Raw genomic sequence first — 21,733 nt, 5'->3', positions numbered from 1 at the left:
AGTGGGTAAAGAACCAACCTCTCGAGTATGAGGGAGTGGGTTCGATTCCAGTTCAGGCAAGTACCAATGCAACTTTTCTAAGTTTGTTTGTAGTTTCTAGGTATACGTATGGCTGATAAAACGGTGAAGGAAAACATCAACCGGAACTATATAGTCTGAAATCACCAACCCGCATTGAGCAAGCGTGGTGATTAACGCCCAATTCTTCTCCGTGTGAGAGGAGGCCTGTGCCCAGCAGTGGGACGATAAAAAGGCTGTAACAGTAACAGATAATACAATTAAGCAAACATTAAGGTATGACTACTCGTAAGAGCGCAATCAGCGGATACTCTTTTTCCCAAATCCTGTAGTCAAACGTCACTCTAATTGCACGGTTCCAAAAATTTGGTCTCATGGTGCTGGGAAGAAACTCCATGGACACTCTTTTAAAGAACACACGTTCACAAGGGCTCTTCTACATAACGATAGTAAGCTGATAAAGTTATATAATGCAAAGGCATGGTAAACCGCAACTCTATACAATACAAGAAAAAAATAGGTGCAAAAGCGATCAGGATTTATCTAACTTATTATGAAACAGAATCCCGCTCTTGAAGTTCTTAATTCCATTGACCACTGATAATTTAATTTATTATTTTAGAATGCGATTGGACAATTATAAGAGCTCCTATGGGAAAAGTCCATCAGTGTCGATAATTATTTAATAACAATATTTCTTAACATTGTTATAAACTGTACTTAAAATTAGAGTAGAGCCAACTAGCATCCAATCAGTTCCAATCAATATTATGAGAAAAAAATATATTTCTGTGAAAAAAAAAGGTTTCTGTCGGCCCTGGATCTAAGTCCATAAACACTAATAAACAGGCATGTGCACCGGGTTTTGTCGAAAATTATATTATCTTTATTTATACATTGCCCTAAACTTACATGTGTTATCGGCGGCGTTTACCCGGAGGTCTGTATATAAACATCAGTCATCTGCAGTTGAGGGCATTCCTTCTGTACCCGTGGGGACATCGACATGATTACTTTATATTTAGTTAGTTTGTCATTTCTATTGATTGCCACCGGTAAGTACGTTGTTTATTTACTTTTTTTTCAAAGGCCTTAATTGTTTCCTTTGTAGTAGTATTCTTGTGAAATACTGTGCTAAATACTGTTCAACTATGTATAAAAACGGTCGATCCTTCAGTTGCCTGTAAGAAAATAATTATTGTGGTTTGTGCGACTCATAGAATTACGCTAAGCGTTGACATAATTTCAAGTCTCTTAACCATTAATTCAGTTTGTTGACGTTAAGTAGGTTCTTGCCTTATTGTGTCTTGTGCGAATATTCGATCACGTCTCATTGAACAGATAGCGTGCTCAGCAAGCCGCAGTACTTGTTCAGCTACGAGGCGGAGGGCTGGCTGAAGCTGCACAGGTTCCCGGCCACCTGGGAACAAGCCTTCCTCAGATGTCACTACGAGGGTATGTGTGTGTTTAGCATTTAACGTGTCCTGCTAATAATAATTGCTCTATCTAATTGATCGATGTCATCTGAATGCGTCTGGCTTTGCCGATTACCGGTTGAAACTAATCGTTGGAGGCAAGTGTAAGAAGCGTCATGTAAAGAATCCTAAAATTCATTTGTTCGTTTATTCGTTCGGTGTGTTCGGTTTAGATAAATGTATGTATGTTGTAAAGAGCAATCTGTAAGATTTGATCTGTGTGACCTCGTTATCATATTGTAGTTGGGTATTTACAAATTGCGAATTAAAGTTTATCTCCCGGAGTAAAATTATTTGCTTTTTCCTGTTAAAAATAAACCAGAAGTTAACCTAAAAAGCAATCAAATAAGAAATCATAGCATTATTGTTTCACGAGATATAATTGTTATTAACAACCGCACGTCTCGATCGATCATAAGAATAATAAAATGCAGTAAAATTAACAATTGACTTTTTGAATCAGGCGCAGTGTTAGCGTCTCCACTAGACTTGCGTCTAGTGCACGCTCTTCGCTCAGCAATGGCTCAGAACGGAGTTCACGGCCATATCTTCCTTGGAACACATAACTCGCACTCTGGTGATGACTTTGTTTCAGTAGAAGGTAACTAGAGAAACCTTTTTGATTTCACAAACTTTCCTTCTTCTTCACCATAATTCCAGTTCACACATCTTTACCCTAGATAACAAGATAGTTCTTATTATAGACTGATTTCTCTGTTACAGGGGTGCCGATGTCTGACATGGAAATAAACTGGGCTCCACAAACTAACCCAGATGTATCAGGGCTCTGCCTGACCATGGCCATCAATGGACCTTCACAATACATGAATGTCACTTCATGCAAAGACTCGCTTCCCTACATATGCTATAGGAAGCTCGATAATAGTACTATGAACGAATGTGGCACCTTCGACGATGGTTAGTACAAAGAAAGTGGCTAAACAATTGCTCTGCAGCATATCTGCGGAGCTTCCATCACATAAGCATCTGTTGTCACTATCAGAACTAAGCCAGTGTTCTAGACTAAGAATGAGTGCTCACACGCACTCACCATACTAAACTCTTCGTGAAAAAGATATTTTGATTCAAAATAAGAGGCAAATTAGTCCTCGCTTCTCTTTATCGCATCTTAATAATTTATTTATTTTCAATTTCAGCATATCACCTGAACAAGCGCACAGGCAGCTGTTACAAGGTCCACTTTGATAAGAAAACTTGGTACCATGCGTATGAGATATGCGCTGCTGAGGGGGGCCACTTGGTCGTCATCAACAACAAAGAAGAGGCTCTCGTCATCAAAGACATGTTTCCAGTTCTTCCCAGTGATAAGATTAACAAATGGGAACAATTCCATATCGGCATGCGAGCATATGGCAACCAGCGTACATGGGTGACGCTTAACGGTAATTCTTATAATGGATCCTTTTAACACTTACAACTTGAGATACGAGTATCTGACGTTCTGTTCTCTTTCAGGTGATAGACTAGAAGATGTGTTTAACGACTGGGATCCCGGACAGCCAGATAATATGAGTGGCATCCAGCATCACGCAACTTTTATTCGAGCTGGCACCTTAGACGACGGCAACTCTGAGACGAAAGCCAAGTTCGTCTGCGAGAAGTCACCCAAAGTAGAACTATTTGAGCCCTCACCTTTACAATACTCTGAAATATCTGGGAAAGCCGAAAGATATTAATAACCCTCTATTATTGTCGGTAGGTTTTGAAGACAGAACTAAAGCGAAACGAGAAATAGATAACCGAGTTCCTGTCCCTCATCATCTTTTCGTTATCACTTCATCATCATATAACCATCATTTACAAATAAAAAAATATCCTAAATGGACAGTACTGCCACACGTTGCTAGTCAGCTGAACACACAACTCTTAAGTTCTGTCTCATTATGTATTATGATGTCTTACCTATGAATTATCTTACAACTTAATAAAACGTTTGAATTTGTAAATGTGAGCAAATTTTATTACACTTTTGTAGAGATGTAAATTACTTTCATGTCAATAGAGAGTGATCTAAGTTTTGTACTCCAATCCTGGGCAACCAAAAGAGCTACATCATCAACAAGGTGTTTGTGAGTACCCAAGGATATTTTGTCTCAAAACCCGTGGCTACCTGATGTCAGACAATAGGTGGCGGAACATCTGGCGCTCAGTCACGTTATGTCGTTCATACCGACTATTACTTCAATAACAGTATCTCTGACTCCATTTTAAAAGTCATACTGAGCGTTTGAAGAAACCTTGGCACTAATATAACTAGAAATGGAAAACTGGCAACCCACATGATAGAAAGTTTATTATTAAAATAACAAGCCATTATATCCGATAGCTTTGACGAATGAAGTAAGGAACGTAATGTCATCTAGTTTCAGGCAGAGACTAGTGAAAAAGGGACGGTATTGCTAAAAACACTAGACGCTAAAAGAAATTATGATTGAATTAAACCAAACTTATATTATACGAATTTCAGCTTAGTAACATAACAACAACTTAACGTAACTTAAACTTAAGTGTTTTTAACCTTTCAACTGCAGTAAACATGACCAAGAACAAAAAATAAGCTAAACGGATAAGTCCGTAAGAACTAACGAATCAAACTCCATCTTGTGATGTAGAACTGAATTCAATAGAATATCTTCAATAGACTCAAACTTAAAATAACTTCTATTCTTCCACTAATCGCAAACAGACACTAATTAATGCACTTTTCACAATATTTATCTTCATTAGGTGCTATGTACGGCAGTAGAATGCGCTCAGGTTTCTCTAGAGCAAATCCGGGAGGATTATTTGGGGGCTTCATGGATCTGCAAATATACAATAATGGATTTTATAATGTGAAAGATAATACTTGCCCGTATCCCAAGTCCCACTTTAAAATTGTAATGTACTATGGTAACTGTTTTCTACAATCACAAAACTTTAACTAGTCATACTGGTACATAATCTCACTTCGGATGTTGTGAATCCCATCTCTTCATCTCAGCCAGCATGAGTTTTAGGCTTTTATCCTGATTTATCTTGTTGGATGAATGTGCTCGACTCTTGGAACTGGACCGGGGAACCAAATTTGGGACCCGATGCACTCTTGCAACTGTAAATAAAGACTTTAAATAAATAACCCGAATAACAACTCTTTGACCTTTTGAACTTTTTTATTTTTTGGGAGTATTGCACCTCATACGAACGCTGTACAATATTCTTGTAACGTGACTCTGTCCCTGCGGGGTTCCCGAAGCAAAACGACCTTTAAAGCTACAAATAGAAAGTTCATTCCTTTTTTAAATTCCGCCAACTTTTTTGACAACGCAAAGCGGGTATATATGGGTAGCGATAATCGCTTATGAAAAGGTCTTCAAGTTTTAAAATAAATTGGCATTATATTGTTAGGAACGTGTTACAAGAACCCGACCTGTCTCTGGCCGTCTCAAATTCGCACTTTTATGTTACCAATCTCCCACCCAATCGTATGAAAAAATAAAACAATAAACGAATTTATATATATACTAGCTTCCGCTCGCAGCTTCGCCCGTGTGGTGCGTTGATAAAAAGTACCTAGCCTATGTGTTAATCCAGAGTATCATCGACATACCAAATTTCAACCAAATCGGTCCAACCGATTTTGCGTGAAAGAATAACAAACATACATCCATACGTTCTCACAAACTTTCAGATTTATAATATTAGTAGGATATAGCCTTTATTTATCCTATAAGTTACAATAAATATATATTACAAAGTCATTCAAAATGTAGATGTCGTTTTTCCAAATCTCGAGCACAATAATACAATCGTATGTGGAACAATGCTTGTTTAATTGCACGGAGTTGGCTGTAGCGTCCATGGTGCGGCGTTCCAGTTTCCTGGTAATCAAGGGTAGTACTCCGGCCGAGACTCGACCATTGCATCACTGTGTCTATTGACGAAGAAACACCAGGACTTACAGACCTTGGATAAGGACAGCTTTTCATGACCGAATTCTTAAAACTCGTCTAAATACAGGAATGAATGTTATTCAGTGCAAAAACTTTGTCAACTTATAGTTAAATAAGTTTTATAGATACGTTTATTTACGTACTTATATAAAAAAATAGTTATTGATAGCGATTTGATGACCGTTTCATGATTTTGTAACCGATTGTACCTGTTATTGATTCGGAACCACCACTTTTATGTGTACTGCTTAAAATTCATTACTGTATTGTCCGGTATTTTTTCAGTTTAAAGTCTTACCAAAGAAGTATCAGGTTGCACTGGTAACTGGGTTGAGGAGACCAGATAGGTAATCGCTCCATTTAAAATAGTGGTAGTCAGCTGTTTCCGATAAAGACCGGTAGTCGACACCAGCATGAAATTTATCTTTACAATTTAATGCTTTTAACCTTTGATATGAAATTATACATACATCAAATAAATAGTATTTAAATTATGTTTTCAGATAAAGATAATACACTAATTATTGACGAAAGACTATGTCAACAAACAACGTCAGGAGTAGGCAACGTGTAATTATCTCAATAAATATCTCTTATGTAAATAAATATCAAATGAATAGGATTTTTATGAACATAATGAACAATTTTATAACGTTAAATATTGCAGTTCCCTGGGGTTTAACAAAGAAAGAAGTTTCCGAAATAAGATGACCTGTTTCTTTACATTTCGTGACATTTCATTAATGTTTGAGGGAAACTAACACAATGTTCCATATCCTGTAGTCTCGAGTCTAAGTGCCCGGACGCAGCATGCAGTCTCCAAGATGGGCCGTGCATATTTTAAACACCATTAACCCTTGCCGTTCACTAAAGACCTATTCCAAAGCTGCCCCACATTCGCACTTCAACACAACCTATAACAAACCTTATTACAATGACCAAGAGTCTAAAATACTTTAAACCATCGAGGGCAGTTCTGACGATCTGAAAGTGGAAGATGGTGTGGAGTCACGTTGCATGCATGTTGAGTCAAGATTCTTATTGATTTTGCATACATGAATGGATTAATTCACAGTCAGATTCGCAAGCTTTGTATAGGTGGGAACGTATGTCGTCAATGTGTAGTATCCAATTGGGTCATTCTCTGTTCGTGTGTAGTTTGAACTTAAAGACTCTTCTTTTCTGGTTATTTTTGGATTCAACAAGCGACTTCAGTTTTTATTTTCGCACTAGATTTCACTTGCGAACTAGGTTTCACTCCCGGAAAAAGCTTATTGTGGTTTCGGTATAGGATCTCAATCGGTTCAGCTGTTTTGGCTGTTCCGCAAAACAAAATAAGACAAAGACTCACTTTCGCACTTACAATAAATATGTGTAAAGGTTCTTAACCGCTGAAAATATTTCAGTATAACTTTTTTTAAATATGCTGAAAAAATAAGTACATTTATTGCCGCTCTCAAAAATTACAATTATTTTCTGGGATTATTAAATTCTCTTTTATAAAGGATCTAGTAACAATTTCATAACGGGGTTTTGATTACAAACGCTAGTAGTATTCAGTATCCGGATTAACAATACCGTGAGAACTGATATTAATAATGAATAGTTGTAGCAATCCCGGAGTATGTTTACACCCTGGTCACTGGTGGTGGTGGTGAAGCTTAGACAAGCTTCCACCAGCGATGTCACACGCGCCTCGTGGGAACTTCCCCGATAAATCGGTCCAGTCTGAGACTAACCAAGCTTTAAATATTATAGATTTGCCATAGAGTTATTGCTTATCTGGTATGTATGGAACATTTTAAACATACTAGATATAAAAGTGTAAACATAATGTAACCTGGTTTTTTTCCTGGAGGCCAATCGTCCGGTTTATTTTGGCTATACTCATCGTATTTTGTTACAAGCTCGCATGGTTTTATGACTGCCTTCGTAGCCAATGCGTGGTTCATCAGCTCTCCTGCCAAAATGTAAGAAACTTTGTTTGAGATGATCCCCTAACAAGCTGCCACCTTACAGCTTTCAGTATTAAGGAGACCAGGGAGACAAGGGAACAGGAGAAGGGAAAGATGAGCGAAGATGCCTTAATACATATAGGTCAGGCACCTTGTTATAGTCGTTACGGGTAGTCAGAAGCCAGTAAGTCTGACACCAGTCTAAAGAAGGGGTATTGGGTTGTGCGGGTACCTGGGTTAAGGAGGTCAGATAGGGCAGTCGCTCCGTGTAAAGCGCTGGTACTTAGCTAAATACGGTTAGACTGGAAGCTGACCCCAACATAGTTGAGAAAAAGGCTCGGAGGATGATGATGAGGCACCTTGTTATAGCGAAGCATACGGGCTTCTTTAGACACCTGATACGATTGATGAAGATAGAGATTGGTAATGATTGATTGATAATCTGGTTTTTAATAAATGGATGGGTTAAAAAGAAGATGTACGAGGGAGGAGCCAGTAACGTTTCTCGTCCCAGGAACACCCGCATGATGACGATGAGAGTGTTCCTTATGACATTTCTGTTGCCTCCATGGTCAGGACCGAGGATGTTAGTAGCGTTTACAACCACGAGACCACTGGGTCAGTCTTATAAGGAATTGAAACTCATTTAAGACTTATAAAACTAGAAATCCAAACTTCAGAAAATAGTGCCTACCGTTCTTCAGCCAATCAAGAGACATCATAGTGATTGGTGTCAACCCGTATCCTCCACTCGATCCGGACGAGGCCGTAGAGGAGGCGGTCTCAGAAGATGTCATATTGGTTGAGGATTCCTTCTGAAACAGGTATTTACAGAAAAAAACATTTTTCCATGAAATAAAGCCAACAACAACTAATATGGCATGAAAACGAAGGATAGAAGAAACCTTTACTTGAAGGAGCCACTAATTTAATACAGCGGATTCATAGTTTCATCAAGTTTGTAAATTATTACATGCAATGATGTCCTATAAAGTACTGAACTAGCATTCTTATTATGCTTTGTTTGGAATAATCTATGTATATTAATTTGCCACGCTTTACATACCGTGACACTTTCCTTGTTAGCCTTTACTTTCAACGAACTCAACTCTGGGTGATCATTGATGAACTTCCAGAAGTCAACACATTTTTTCTGCATGAAATCATCATCATCAACTCCTGGATTGAAATCGATTCGCAAAACCTGTGGTCTCAAAGGTTCTCCACAATCTCTTATGTTCACACCTGAAACATCTTTATAATCTCTATCGTATTCTGCTTTAATATTATCACTGTCAGTATCAATTTGTGTGCGCAGAAATTGGAAGCTGGGTTTGGAAAATTCGGATTTTTTGTCTGTTGAAGATGAAGCATGGGATTTATTCCCTGCGACCGTTTCAGTTTTATGAAGGTTATGTGTTTCACGAGGGCTGTCAGTCTTTTCGGTATTTTCAGATTCTGTGTTTGGATGAGTATTCTCAACTTCCGTGTTTACATGTATAGTTTCAAGTTCTGAGCTTGGATGTGTATAATCAGTTTCTGTGTTTGTATATGTATTTTCACTAGTCATTATTAAGCTGGCCATTATCAATTGTAGATATTCAATTTTTGGTTAATGGTAAGCGATTCGTCGATAATTTGAAATTATTCAACTTTGTGTTTTTGACACTATCAAATTCTAGTCACTGCCAGTCACAGCTCTCTGGTCATTCCATAAAGTACCCAATGGGTCATTCTAAGACTTTTCTTTGTTGTCATGTAAACCTTTTTACATTCCTGTATGACGAATAATGTTGTTGTACGTTTCTAAAGATTAATGGTCTCTGCACACAGCGGGCGCGGCGTGGCGGGACGGGACGGCGACGTGACACAATGTACTAGATCGTCGCGTCGCGTCGCGCCGAGCGGGACGGCTCTGTGTGATGTCGTCCGTAATATCTAGTACATTACAACTGCTCAGCGTCACGTCGCCGTACCGTCCCGTCGCGCCGCGCCCGCTGTGTGCAGAGGCCATAACTTAATTCGTAAATGCAATAAAAGATTTTGGTGATCTTCACACTGCCCCGCATCACGCTGCATCTTGCGTGTCGGCGCACCTACGCGCGTTCCTGCGGGAGTGCAGATCTGCATCATCGTGCGGGTTTTTCGCGCACTCACGCGCGTAGGTGCATTTTGTAGATTCACGCATGGCGGCTTCCATTTTCAAATATACACGTCAGGCCCATTCAAAATCACGCGCGTCACTGCGGGATTCAGTGTGCCATACCTTGCGTCTGGCCCCGCACCTACGCGCGGGGGTGCGTGTTTCTCCGCATGTATGTGCGTGATCCGCATGAACGCGCGTGGATGCATTTTCAGTGTGTTGGACTATGCGTGTTTTCCATATAAACGGAGGTATTTCCATACAACGGATAAAAACGCATCCACGCACTACGCTGCATCATGCGGGGCAGTGTGATAATCGCCTTTCTTCTAATTATTTCTGTTTAATCCGTAGAGTTTAGTTCGTAATTTGCAACTAGATGGCGTTTTACATTTTTGCTTGAATCCTGCATCGCGCTATGGTTTCGTTACCATCAATTGTATAGCATATGAACGAAGATTAAAATGTCTTGTCTTGGGATCACGGAGTTTTTATTCATGGTCGATCTAGCCGGATATACTGTGACCAATGTACCGAAAAAGTAATACGCGAAAGTGGCGCCCTATCGGTGAAGTCGGACTAAGTGAACAACAGTGAGTGTATATGTGTGAGTGCGGGCAATCTAGACAAACTGTGAGTACTGTAATAGTAGTTGTGAATCAAGATTGACTAAAGTGAAGTATTGACTTAGAAGAATTAGCTCGAATTTAGACTTGTAAAATTTCAAACTATGATCAGACGGGGAATCCATGCCCAAATTCGGCTAAGTCCTATTTTTCCAAACACTTAGAAAAATTCTCAACATTTTGGACTTAGAAAATTTTGACAAAAAACTGGACTTAGAAAAAATATCAAAATTTTGGACATAAAAAAACTAATAGAAATATGGATTCGTGGACCCGGTTACAAGTCGAAACATATAAAAAGATTGAGAGAGCTTACCAAAATTTCAAGAAGTCTCCTAAGGAGCGGATCACTGTTAGTTACGTAGAAACACGAATTGAAATCTTAGAGAAACAGTGGTTAACATTTGAAGAAATAGATCGCAAGCTGATTACAGAGTACAAAAGAGAGGAATATGAGAAATCTGCATATCATTTGAGTGACATATGTAACCAAACGGAAGATTTATACACGGAATACAAAACAATATTAAAGGAAAGTTTAAGAAAGGTCACGTCAAATAAAAATGTAGTTACTGATGATTGTGACGAGTATGGAAAACAGAGTCAGAGTGGCGTAAAACTACCTAGAATATCCATACCTTCCTTCTCCGGGCACTATTCTCAGTGGACAACATTTAGAGATCTCTTTCAGTCGCTCATTCACAACAACCACTCATTAGATAACGTACAGAAGCTACACTACCTTAAAAGCTATCTTACCGGCGAAGCAGAACAACTGTTACGACATTTACCTGTTACCAACGATAACTACGTGACTTGTTGGAATATTTTAGTACATAGATTTAATAACAAGAAGTTTATTACAGATTCTATCTTAAAGAGATTTTTCAGTCAGAAACAAATTAGTACTGAATCATCTAACTGTCTTAAGGAGCTCTACGATACCACCAACGAATGCATGAATGCTTTAACAAATGAAGGCATTAATATCGAACATTGGGATCTCATTGTTATTTACATTTTGAGTTCGAAACTAGACCAAGAGTCCCGCAAACAATGGGAAGCTAAAGTTTGTAGTTTGGATAATGAGTTGCCCACATTAAAACAATTTTTAGAGTTTGTAGAGTTTATAGGTTTGTAGGTTTAGGTCTCTTGAGTTTCTATGTACCAATAAAAATATCAAAATTACTTCACCAAGGTCACACCATGTTGTAAATAATGTTAAAGAGAGTAAAGCTTCGTCATGTTCATATTGTTTAAGCAATGATCATAAAATCGGTAACTGTAATAAGTTTGCTTCTTTAGAGTTGACAGCTCGACGTAATTTTGTCCAGACTTCGGAATTATGTTTTAACTGTTTGGGCCCACATCACTCCGTTTCATCGTGTCGCTTACCAACCAGATGCAAAATTTGTACAAAGAAACACCATTCGTTGCTGCATTCTGGAACCAATTATCATTCAACTGAGATCGAAACCGACCAGGCAGTTGATAGCAGCAATGAAGTGGTAACGGCGGCGACACCCCAAGACCAGTCCGAGGTAAGCAACGTAACAAGTTGCTTTGCTAACACTAACAACGAGGCCATTTTACCAACAGCTTTAGCTAAGGCGGTAACAACTACAGGAAGTATCATAACGCTGAGGTGTCTGGTAGACCAGGGATCGCAGGCATCGTTCATCACCGAGGCAGCAGTTCGACAGCTGGGCCTGAAACGATTTAATTGCAACAGTGTTATACAAGGAGTGGGAGGTGAGAACAACATAGCACTTAAATCTAAACATTTGGTTTATGTGAAATTACAATCTCTTCAAGATCATAGTTTTACCGTTAATGTCAAAGCATATGTACTGAGCAAATTAACCTCAGTTTTACCTGAAAGGAAAATAATTAACAAAGCATGGCCTAATTTACCAATTATGAAATTAGCAGACCCACACTTCAAAGTACCAAATACAATTGACGTATTACTAGGCGCAATTGTATACAGTAAGATTATCTGTGAGGGTTTAATCAAAGGTCCCCCGGGGACGCCAATAGCGCAAGAAACAAAGCTTGGATGGATTATATCTGGCGAGGTGGGGGGTGATAGTGGAACCAATTTTGCTCAAAAGAGCAATGCTATCATAACGCTGCATACTAACATTTGCACTAACGATGTCGATATTGAACAAATGGATGAACGTGAATCTGAAAACTATCAGCTAGATAAAAAACAATTATTTACAGAAGTAATAACACTGCTAAGCAAGGGAAGCTTGGAATCACAGAAGCAATAACAAGCAACAACGTAAGAAAACAAGCAAGAATAATAAAGCAACAATTAGCAATATAGAAGTGAAACAAAATGAAATAATCAAAATACCTGAACTTACCTGCAATCGACGAACCGATGATGTTGAGAACTCTGTGCAGCTATTATCAATTAGTGAACCTGCAATGAAAAGAAATACTATCTACGATATGGTTAGATCATATAAACCAATGAAATGGCTATTTAAAACTATTATACCAGCTAAAATTATCAGGCAAGAGCGTTGGCTATCTGAAAAAGAATCGAATGGAAAACTACCACCTATGTTATTAAAGAAATGGAATACTTATCTTGAAGAACTAGCAGGACTTACCAAATTTAAATTTCCACGCTGTAATAAGGGCAGGATGAACCTTATCGTAGATTTCCATGAACACAGCAACGCGCCCACTGCACCATACGCTGCCGTCGTTCATCTTCGGGTTGTACATAATTTGAGAAACGTTTGGGTTCATCTGTTAACATGTAAAACTAACGTAATACCAATCAAGCAAGTGTTTACGCCTGCAAATTGTGCTTCATGGGGAATTAGTTCTTCAAAACGAACAAGTATCCACCTGCGGGAAATACAGCCGTCTCAGCCGTCTTGGTTGTCTTATCGAAGCGATGATGGTTGTAGATGACCAATTCATATAAGCAAAGACCCATACAGTTCAATATATCAACTGTACACTTTTACATATGGTGATTCTTATCTTTATAACAAAATTTTGGAAACAGTCGTTATAGCGAAACATCCGGGTTTGGACAACATTACGCGAGTAGTCACTCTTGAATATCAAAATGTGTGTATTAAACGGCCAGTAAAATCTGTGTTACCCTTTGCTTAGTGAAATAACATTGTTTTTATGTTACCTATTTTTTTGTTAGAGTTAAGCAAGTTAATTAATCCTATTTTGTTGATGTATCGTAACGTTTTATTTTGTTAAACTTATTTATCCAGAAGTGTCATGACTTTTTAAACTAATTAACAATGTTTATGTATCTAACTTTTATTAAGTACCTAATTGAACTAAACTTAACTGTAAATACGAAACCAGTTTGTTGCTGATTATTATCATTACCAATGTGATTGTTCTTCTTCACCATGATTTAACATAACATTATTATCATTAGTTAATACAGTCCACTAATTTATCGAATAGGTTTGGGTCATGGTGGGCGGGAGCAATGGACATTCTGTCCATGGTGGGCGGTATGTTTAATCCGTAGAGTTTAGTTCGTAATTTGCAACTAGATGGCGTTTTACATTTTTGCTTGAATCCTGCATCGCGCTATGGTTTCGTTACCATCAATTGTATAGCATATGAACGAAGATTAAAATGTCTTGTCTTGGGATCACGGAGTTTTTATTCAATTTCCGTTCAAAAGAAGTTTTTGTTTTTTTCTTTCTAGCAGACAAAAAATATGATACAGTAGTGGATACAGTGCAATAAACAAAAGAAGAAATAAAGAGGATTACTGGAATTTTCACTTGAACTCTCTGAATTTATTATTTTCTGGCATATTGATAGGAACTTGACACAACTTGACATGAGAATAAAATCAATCAAAAAGCCATCAAAGCTACTCAGCTACAAAGAGTTTATAACAAGATATTTGAAGTATTTTTACTAGAATAATAATGTCGTGGTCATCGATATCACTTTGTTCCTATAGCATAAGTCATAGTGACGATTTTGATTCTTGGTCTAGTGATAAAACAAGTAATCCTAGATCGGTAGAGCAGTTCAGTAGCTTCGGGGACGGTGCTTGTGGAGAGCCACTGCTGGCCCAGCACATCCAACTGGACTTTACTCCTGACGATGAAGTAGACAACGTAATCGTGGAGCAGAAGATCTCAGATTTTTGGAAATTTATCTCAGAAAATCCCAATATTAAGAATTTGAAAGTCAAACCGGTATGATGTAAAGTTGATCTTTAAGAGGGTTTTAATACCTAACTTTTTTATCATTTATTTATTTTCTAACATATGATTTACATTTTTAAATATTAAATATAAAAATAAAAAACATTTAAAAATATAAAAAATAATACTAACTAACTTTTTATTATTAGGGTTTTTTCATTGATTTTACCCATTTTCTTACGACGAAAGAATGGATCTGCGTTTACAAGGTTTTTTAACCGTGTCAAAGCTTCGTTTAAGGCACATATTTACTTGTGTCCCCTAACTAAATAGCTAAACTAATTTTAGGAGAAGATCTCATATTCAAGGTCGTCCACAACCGTGGAAGCTGAAGAGGACCCGCGAGAGTCAGTATGTAATAGATACGACGAAAATGTGCTAGATACGGATAAAAGTGCTCTTTCCAATCTCGAAATGATTGACAAAAAAGGTATTACTTGATGTATGCTGCAAAGAAAATCATTCAAAATAATATAAGCTTTCAAGCTAACACATAAATTTTAATGGCCTTACTACAAAAACTTTAAACCCTGTTTTACACTTGTCTAATAAAATTTTGGCTGCAAAATGAACCATATGTCAACGTCATAATTTGAATTTTTTTTAGACAAGGCATAAACTGACGTTTAAAAGTTTTTGTGGTAAGACGGTAAATATTTAAAAGTGTCTTCTTAATTGTTAATCTAAATATGTTCATTCCTGCAGGGATCATATCTCGCACGATTGCAACTAAGATGAAGCATTCTTTTTGCTCTTTCGGCTCAAGAGAGTACAAGGAAAATGAACCTCATGCTCAAAATAATGGAACAAGAAGAAAAAGTCGTAAGTTGAAATTATTAATTCTAAATAAATTATTGCTGTATAAATTAGGATCACCTTAAAAACTGACCTCCGTTACCCGGGTAACCCAATAACCTTGGTTAGACTTTTGTCAGACTTACTGGCTTCTGACTACACGTAACGACTGCCAAGGATGTTTTATGACAGCCGGGACCTACAGTTTAACGTGTCATCACACAGACATTGCCAAAACACAGTCATTGGTGACTAAGATATACTTAGAAAGTACCTACATACAAACTCAGAAAAGTTGCATTGGTACTTGCCTGACTTGAAATCGAACCCGCGCCCTCATGCTTGAGAGGTTTTGTTTGTTTTTTGCCCACTAGCTAGGTCACCACGACTTTTTGAGTCAGACTGAAAGCTAACAATTTTGTTTTTACCATTCAGGAACAGGACAGAAGTCACTGTCAGAAGTGCAGTTACTATGCAATACTTTAACAGAATGGGACGCTAAACATCCTAAGTAAGTTCACATGACTTCAGGACTAGCAGATTCGGAAATATGAGGACAGCATAGTCTAAAGATGATTTGGACTACGATGAGTTTGCTATCGTTGCACCCTGTCTGTTGGGCTTTTAGAGTTAGACTTAACATTTACTTTTACTTGTCTCTGCACGATGCAGGCAAAACCGTGGAAGACTAGCGAGAGGATCAGTCGTTTTACCATAAACGTGCAACAAACAAAATGATGATTATATCTATGGAATTATTGGCGATGCAAAGATTCTAACTAGCGCCTCTAGTGTCAAAATTGTGAAGCAGTCTAAGAACGACACTTTGACAGATATCCGTACATTTTATGTCAAAATACCGCGCGTCAAATTAAAAAGAAAAAAGTGACAGTGACATAAATTGTATAGAAAAGGCTGTCAGTGTCGTTCTTAGACAGCTTCTTAATGTCGCCACTAGAGGCGTGCGCGTAATCTTTGCATCGCCAATAGGATCCTTTATGCATTAAAACCATTTCTAATATATTGTTTATTCTAAAGGTCGATGGAGCCGCCAGGTCAGCCCCCTTTGCTGCACCACTGCGTGATACAGCCCCAAGTCTTCCCATAACCACCTTAAGTTACACAGTTTAATCAGAATAATCACTATATTACTTAAAGTTAGTTATTATCACTTATACTTAGTTTTATTTTAATATTAATTATTTATAGTCTTAGCTTTTACTTTAAATTAATCAAGTAATTATTATTGTTTATTTATTTTAATAAACCTGTTTAGATACTGTAATTGTTTTATTTGTCGTTTGTTTATAAGTTCCAGACCATGCAGAGCATTTGATAATAATTCTGGTGATAACGTTTGAAATCTTCTAAAGTTATATATTTTTCATAAGAAGAGTTGGTAGCCGTTTATTAATGCATTGCCTTCCTTTGGTTATCATTCTCCTCTCGACATCATCCATTCGAATAAAAACTTGAAATATGCAACCTTTTTGAAAAATTACAGGATCACTAACAAAAAAACTTGGTACCAACTGTCACTCACTTGTGTCACTCAAGCCCGAATTCTTTTCAAACACGCTTGTTTATAATCTACTATATAAAAATAAGTCCGGTTTTCCTCCCTGACGCTATAACTCCAGAACGCACGAACCGATTTCCACGGTTTTGCATTCGCTGGAAAGGTCTTGGGCTCCGTGAGGTTTATAGTAAAGAAAATTCAGGAATAATCAGGAATAATTCAACAGAAAAGTGGGTAAATCGTTTTTCACATACAGCGCCATCTCTGATACATCTGCGCACCAAGTACCAGGATAGCATAAGTTACAAGAGCTTAGCTTAGTTACCAGTTCTCAAGTATCGACGCTATTGCCCACCTCACCTCATGTACTAGGACAGCATAATAAAATACATGAACCAAATCCATCGGGATCGCGGAATTTCGATGCAACTACTCACCATGTACCAGGACGGCATAACTTACAAGAGTATTCCAATCTCCCGTCGACGCTATAACTCCTTTGTATAAAGAAAAGCGATATCTCAATCATTTCAAATTCATGAAAGATATCGGTGGCGAAACGGAGTTCGCCGGGTCTGCTAGTTTTACATAGATATTTTATATAATGATTTCTGATGATAATCAGTCCGGGTTATTTCGGTGCAGTGAGAGCAAGAGTCCGATCACCTCGGTGGATGGGACCAGCAACCCCAAGTCCGCTGAGAACTACAGCGTATTCGATGATGGGTCCTGCGGGGAACCGCTGGTGGCTCAGCACGTCATAGTAGACTTTACGCCCAATGATGACGACACCGACTTTTTGCAGAAAAAAGTTTGCTCCTTTTGGACGTTTATTAACAATAACCCTGATATACAGAATCTGAAGGTGCAGCCAGTAAGTTTTTCTATTATTTTTGATTAATCGATCATCGAGTTCCGAACTGTTATTAGGTATTATTTTTGGTGTATTTCACTCAAAGCAGATTCCTCCTCATCCTCCGTATATTGCTAAATATTAATCATGTCTTCTGATAGTAAAGGGCTATTCCCTTGTGTAAATTTAGAAGTTAAGTTACCGTTTACCAAGCTCAAGCTAATCACTACCTGTGCAATCCTTGACATCCGCTTACCTGTTCAGGAGTTCGTGTACAGAGATGAATCCAGTACAAGCATCGTGAGTGAAACTCCCACCTTCGAATCACGGTCTACCATTACAGCTGACAGCGAGATCCACAAGACTGCTGTTGATATGCTCGTGTATGCTGAAGAAAGAAGTAAATTACAACATATTTACATTTTCATGACTAGTATGATACCTACCTATAGTGTGTAAGATAGTGATACGTACTAGTATGATAGTATGTATGATACTGCTATATTTAGTCCCTCAGCAATAGAGACGATACTAGAATCCATCAGGATAAGCCAATTCGAAGGGCACTATAAATAAATTATTATTACTTTCAATACTATCTAAAAATGACCTAATATTATTTCGTAACTTCTTCCAGAATTTATAGACACTTTATTTGACGCCAAGATGCCGATGACTAACTGCTCGTTGGGCTCTAGGGAGTACAAAGAAGGTCAGGTAACACGACCGAAGAAGAAAGACAAGAAGAAACTAGGTAACTTGCTCACACTATACCTTAAAACCTGGAATCGATAAAATCTTAACAATTTCAACTCCATATTTCAGTATGCACTTGCAAGAGTTCCATTTCGTCCTGTCCCGTACATTCCTCTGAGAAATTCAAACAAGAGACCACAGTATCTCCAATAAGGGTGTTGAACAGAAAAATGAACGAATGGGACGCTAAGCACCCCAAGTGAGGAATTTTCATATTTTTTTAGTATAGTAACAATTTTATACTTCATTTTGAGAAAATTGTCTAATTATATAAATGATCTAAAATTATAAAAAGAACTTTCCTCACCAATTGTTCCCAATAGACTTGTTCTTGCTTCGTCGTGGTGTCGTGGTGGCCTAGTGGGCAAAGAACCAGCTTCTCGAGTTCGATGAGGGCGCGGGTTCCATTCCAGGTCAGGCAAGTACCAATGCAACTTTTCTAAGTTTGTATGTACTTTCTAAGTATATCTTAGACACCAATGACTGTGTTTCGGATGGCACGTTAAACTGTAGGTCCCGGCTGTCATTGAACATCCTTGGCAGTCGTTACGGGTAGTCAGAAGCCAGTAAGTCTGACACCAGTTTAACCAAGGGGTATCGGGTTGCCCGGGTAACTGGGTTGAGGAGGTCAGATAGGCAGTCGCTTGTAAAGCACTGGTACTCAGCTGCATCCGGTTAGACTGGAAGCCGACCTCAACATAGTTGGAAAAAGGCTCGGTGGATGAGACTTGTTCTTGCTTCAAATAATACCAGAAGTACCCAGCGTCCTAAAGAACATACTTCTAAAGAAGCCCCTTGCTGTCATATGTACAGCTGTTTTATCAACAATTTTATTAGCATTAGCAATTTTATCAATAAGATAATACAAACCCCGCCTCCCACACTTCAGGTCGATGGAACCCCCAGGCCAAGCACCAGCTCTGCAGCACTGCACCATCCAGAGGACACATGTACCTGACTAATTTTGAATTATTTATAGTTACTTGTACTTAGTCTTAGAGCACGTATTTTTGTTAATTATCATAGTTTAATTATTATACTTTATTTGACGTATGCTAGGAAAAGTTTGTTTTATTTTAATGTAGATGCGTTAAATATTAAATGAATGTTCATCATCAGCATCAGCACAGCCTATTGCCACCATGTACGGGCTCTCCCAGTGTGGACCAACCATTTCGGTCAACACCTTCTTCAAACCTTCAATCCAACAACCACTTTAATGTGTACTTCTGCAATCTGCATCATCATCATGATGATGATGTTGAATCTGCATCATCATCATCATGATGATGATGCAGATTGCATATTGCATCTGCAATCTGCATAGAGACTTGAAAATGTTAGAAAAACTATTTACAAAATCCGCATAACCAAACTCTTCTCTCGGAACTACTTCGTGAATGGTTATTCATAGACAACGAATTTTTGACACTGAAATCGCATCACAAAGTTTTTGACGTCAATCGACCGATTACATGCGGTTTTGGTTTTAACAACAAAATATTTTATCAAAATAACCAGAAACCTGAAAGTCTTTTGTGCTTGATCGAAGTCAAAATTTCTTGGGTGCTTATTTCCAAATGCTGTTCAAATGTTCACGGTCAGCTGTTACTCGTTCCACCCTGTGGTCCACCGGTTTGTGAGGCTCTGGAAGTATGTCCAGATTGTGTCAGATATCCTCACGTTCCTGCTGTCCATGATATGCTGCCAGTGCGTGGTTGGCGAGCCTCTGTCTCCCGCCTCCTCCGTCGACTTGAAACCGTCTATGCAGATTTTTGAAGTACACTTTTGTTCCTAGTTTGCAACTTATGCATGTTTCTAGCTTTTTTAAGCCTATTGCTATGATATACCTTATGCTCATACAAAAAGCTGATGCTTATATTGATAGGCTAGTGATACGAAACTTTTGTTTACGAGTGACAATTTTTGAGTTGACAAAGTAGGTTCTTTTCACAGCCTTTCTAATCAAAACTGTTCTCTCCAGGCCCAAGCAATAAAACGAAAGCAGGATGCTTTAGACAAGGCGAAGTCAAGTGGGGAGCCAATGAGGGCACAGCACCTGGTCATAGACTTCGCTCCTGGCAGAGAAGACACGCCGGAGATACAGGCTCGCTGCCATCAGTACTGGGAGCTGGCGAAGAACAAAACCGACCATGAACGGAAGCATCCAGTTAGTAGATTATATAATAGCTTCCGCCCGCAGCTTCGCCCGCGTAGTGTGTTGATAAAAGTAGCGTATGTGTTAATCCAGGGTATCAATATCTACATACCAAGTTTCAACCAAATGGGTCCAAACCAAACAACCAAAGAATAATAAGCATACATCCATACATTCTCACAAACTTTCACATTTATAATTTTAGTAGGAATTAGGATATTAAGACTACTTCCCAGGCCCGGCTAAAATGTTACCCATTATTCTGACGTGTAAACTAGGTTGTTGTGAATTTTCATCAAAATCCGATCAGACGTTAGTCGATCGAGTTCGCATTTATTATTTCATTAGAAATAGAATAAAATAATTTCCATATGTTTGTTTTAGTCTCCGAAACCAGAACGACACTTGATAAATTTATCGAGTAGCCCTCCTCATCTAGACACAGGCACAGACAGAAACAACTTACCAGCTATTCACTCGATGAAGAAAACTAAGAAAAAAGGTAAAAGTCACCAAATAATGCCATTACTTGAGGTAACTGTTATTTCTCAAACCATTCGTACTTGTTTCAAGCGTTTTTTTTCATCATCACCCTGCTCATTCATATCCCAATTTTATACGAGTTTCGCGCGCAAAAACCATGCACTATTTATAAAAGTAAGTATATAATAAGTATGCATTGAAAACTTTGTCTTTTTTATGAAGTAAATAGTACAATATTCCATTCTATATTTCCAGGTTGTGTGAAAGCCCCTTTCGGGTCAGGCGAAATGAACCCCTATTTTACATGAAAGCATATACAATTTTTTTTGTAGGTATTTTATTTTTTTAAATATATTTTTACTTATTTATTCTTCTATTTTTGTAGATAGTTACTGACGGAGTTTGATGAATTAGTTTAATAGGCACTTAAGATGTGCTACCGAGATTCTGTGATAAAAATATCGTTTGGTAGGGTAAGATAGTCCTGATGTCGGAAAGCATATTGAAATTACACTAAAAATATCAGTAAAGCTAAAATAATTAGAGCAGCAAGCAACTTCTCGATATCTTTTACATTTTATTTAAAGAACCATTTGAAATCGCCTACACAAATCTGTAGAGCATTAAGTATCACAGCAGTGTGATCGGGAGCACCTCATGTAATTTATATTAAGGCGCTTCAACATACAATAATTAACTGTGAAGACTCTTTAGTTGAATTTTCATTAATATAACACGTGTATCTTGTTCGTTATAATTAATTCTAAGTTTCTTCG

General features: G+C 38.0%; 4 protein-coding genes across 6 annotated transcripts; 3 read left to right on the top strand and 1 right to left on the bottom strand.

Moving 5' to 3' along the window:
* The first annotated feature begins 915 nt into the window (after positions 1–915).
* Positions 916–3,460, top strand: LOC110382492 (secretory phospholipase A2 receptor). Of its 2 annotated transcripts, XM_064039681.1 has the most exons (7): positions 916–1,073; positions 1,360–1,473; positions 1,957–2,094; positions 2,217–2,411; positions 2,651–2,896; positions 2,970–3,124; positions 3,214–3,460. In XM_064039681.1, exons 1-7 carry the CDS (start codon positions 1,025–1,027, stop codon positions 3,247–3,249), a joined length of 933 nt encoding a protein of 310 aa, XP_063895751.1. In that variant the 5' UTR covers positions 916–1,024; the 3' UTR covers positions 3,250–3,460. The 2 variants fall into 2 exon arrangements, with proteins under 2 accessions (XP_063895751.1, XP_021198779.3); XM_021343104.3 differs by having other exon boundaries at positions 917–1,073; positions 2,970–3,460.
* A 485-nt stretch (positions 3,461–3,945) lies between these two features.
* On the bottom strand, positions 3,946–9,383 carry LOC110382490 (uncharacterized). Of its 2 annotated transcripts, none has more exons than XM_021343102.3 (5): positions 8,468–9,383; positions 8,096–8,216; positions 7,287–7,406; positions 4,464–4,605; positions 3,946–4,318 (listed from the first exon to the last, which is right to left on the bottom strand). In XM_021343102.3, exons 1-5 carry the CDS (start codon positions 8,984–8,986, stop codon positions 4,204–4,206), a joined length of 1,017 nt encoding a protein of 338 aa, XP_021198777.3. In that variant the 5' UTR covers positions 8,987–9,383; the 3' UTR covers positions 3,946–4,203. The 2 variants fall into 2 exon arrangements, with proteins under 2 accessions (XP_021198777.3, XP_021198778.3); XM_021343103.3 differs by having other exon boundaries at positions 8,096–8,213.
* Positions 9,384–13,851: 4,468 nt separating this feature from the next.
* On the top strand, positions 13,852–16,453 carry LOC135118911 (uncharacterized). Its single transcript, XM_064042056.1, has 5 exons — positions 13,852–14,384; positions 14,682–14,823; positions 15,099–15,215; positions 15,624–15,699; positions 16,227–16,453. Exons 1-5 carry the CDS (start codon positions 14,109–14,111, stop codon positions 16,294–16,296), a joined length of 681 nt encoding a protein of 226 aa, XP_063898126.1. The 5' UTR covers positions 13,852–14,108; the 3' UTR covers positions 16,297–16,453.
* Positions 16,454–16,870: 417 nt separating this feature from the next.
* Positions 16,871–21,325, top strand: LOC110382488 (uncharacterized). Its single transcript, XM_064041725.1, has 8 exons — positions 16,871–17,581; positions 17,825–17,960; positions 18,198–18,314; positions 18,386–18,515; positions 19,206–19,266; positions 20,301–20,486; positions 20,859–20,976; positions 21,213–21,325. Exons 1-8 carry the CDS (start codon positions 17,312–17,314, stop codon positions 21,263–21,265), a joined length of 1,071 nt encoding a protein of 356 aa, XP_063897795.1. The 5' UTR covers positions 16,871–17,311; the 3' UTR covers positions 21,266–21,325.
* The last annotated feature ends 408 nt before the right edge of the window (positions 21,326–21,733 follow it).

Source organism: Helicoverpa armigera, chromosome 2 (genome assembly GCF_030705265.1).
Source record: "Helicoverpa armigera isolate CAAS_96S chromosome 2, ASM3070526v1, whole genome shotgun sequence".
NCBI lineage: Eukaryota > Metazoa > Arthropoda > Insecta > Lepidoptera > Noctuidae > Helicoverpa > Helicoverpa armigera.
This window is presented reverse-complemented; position numbering and strand designations above follow the sequence as displayed.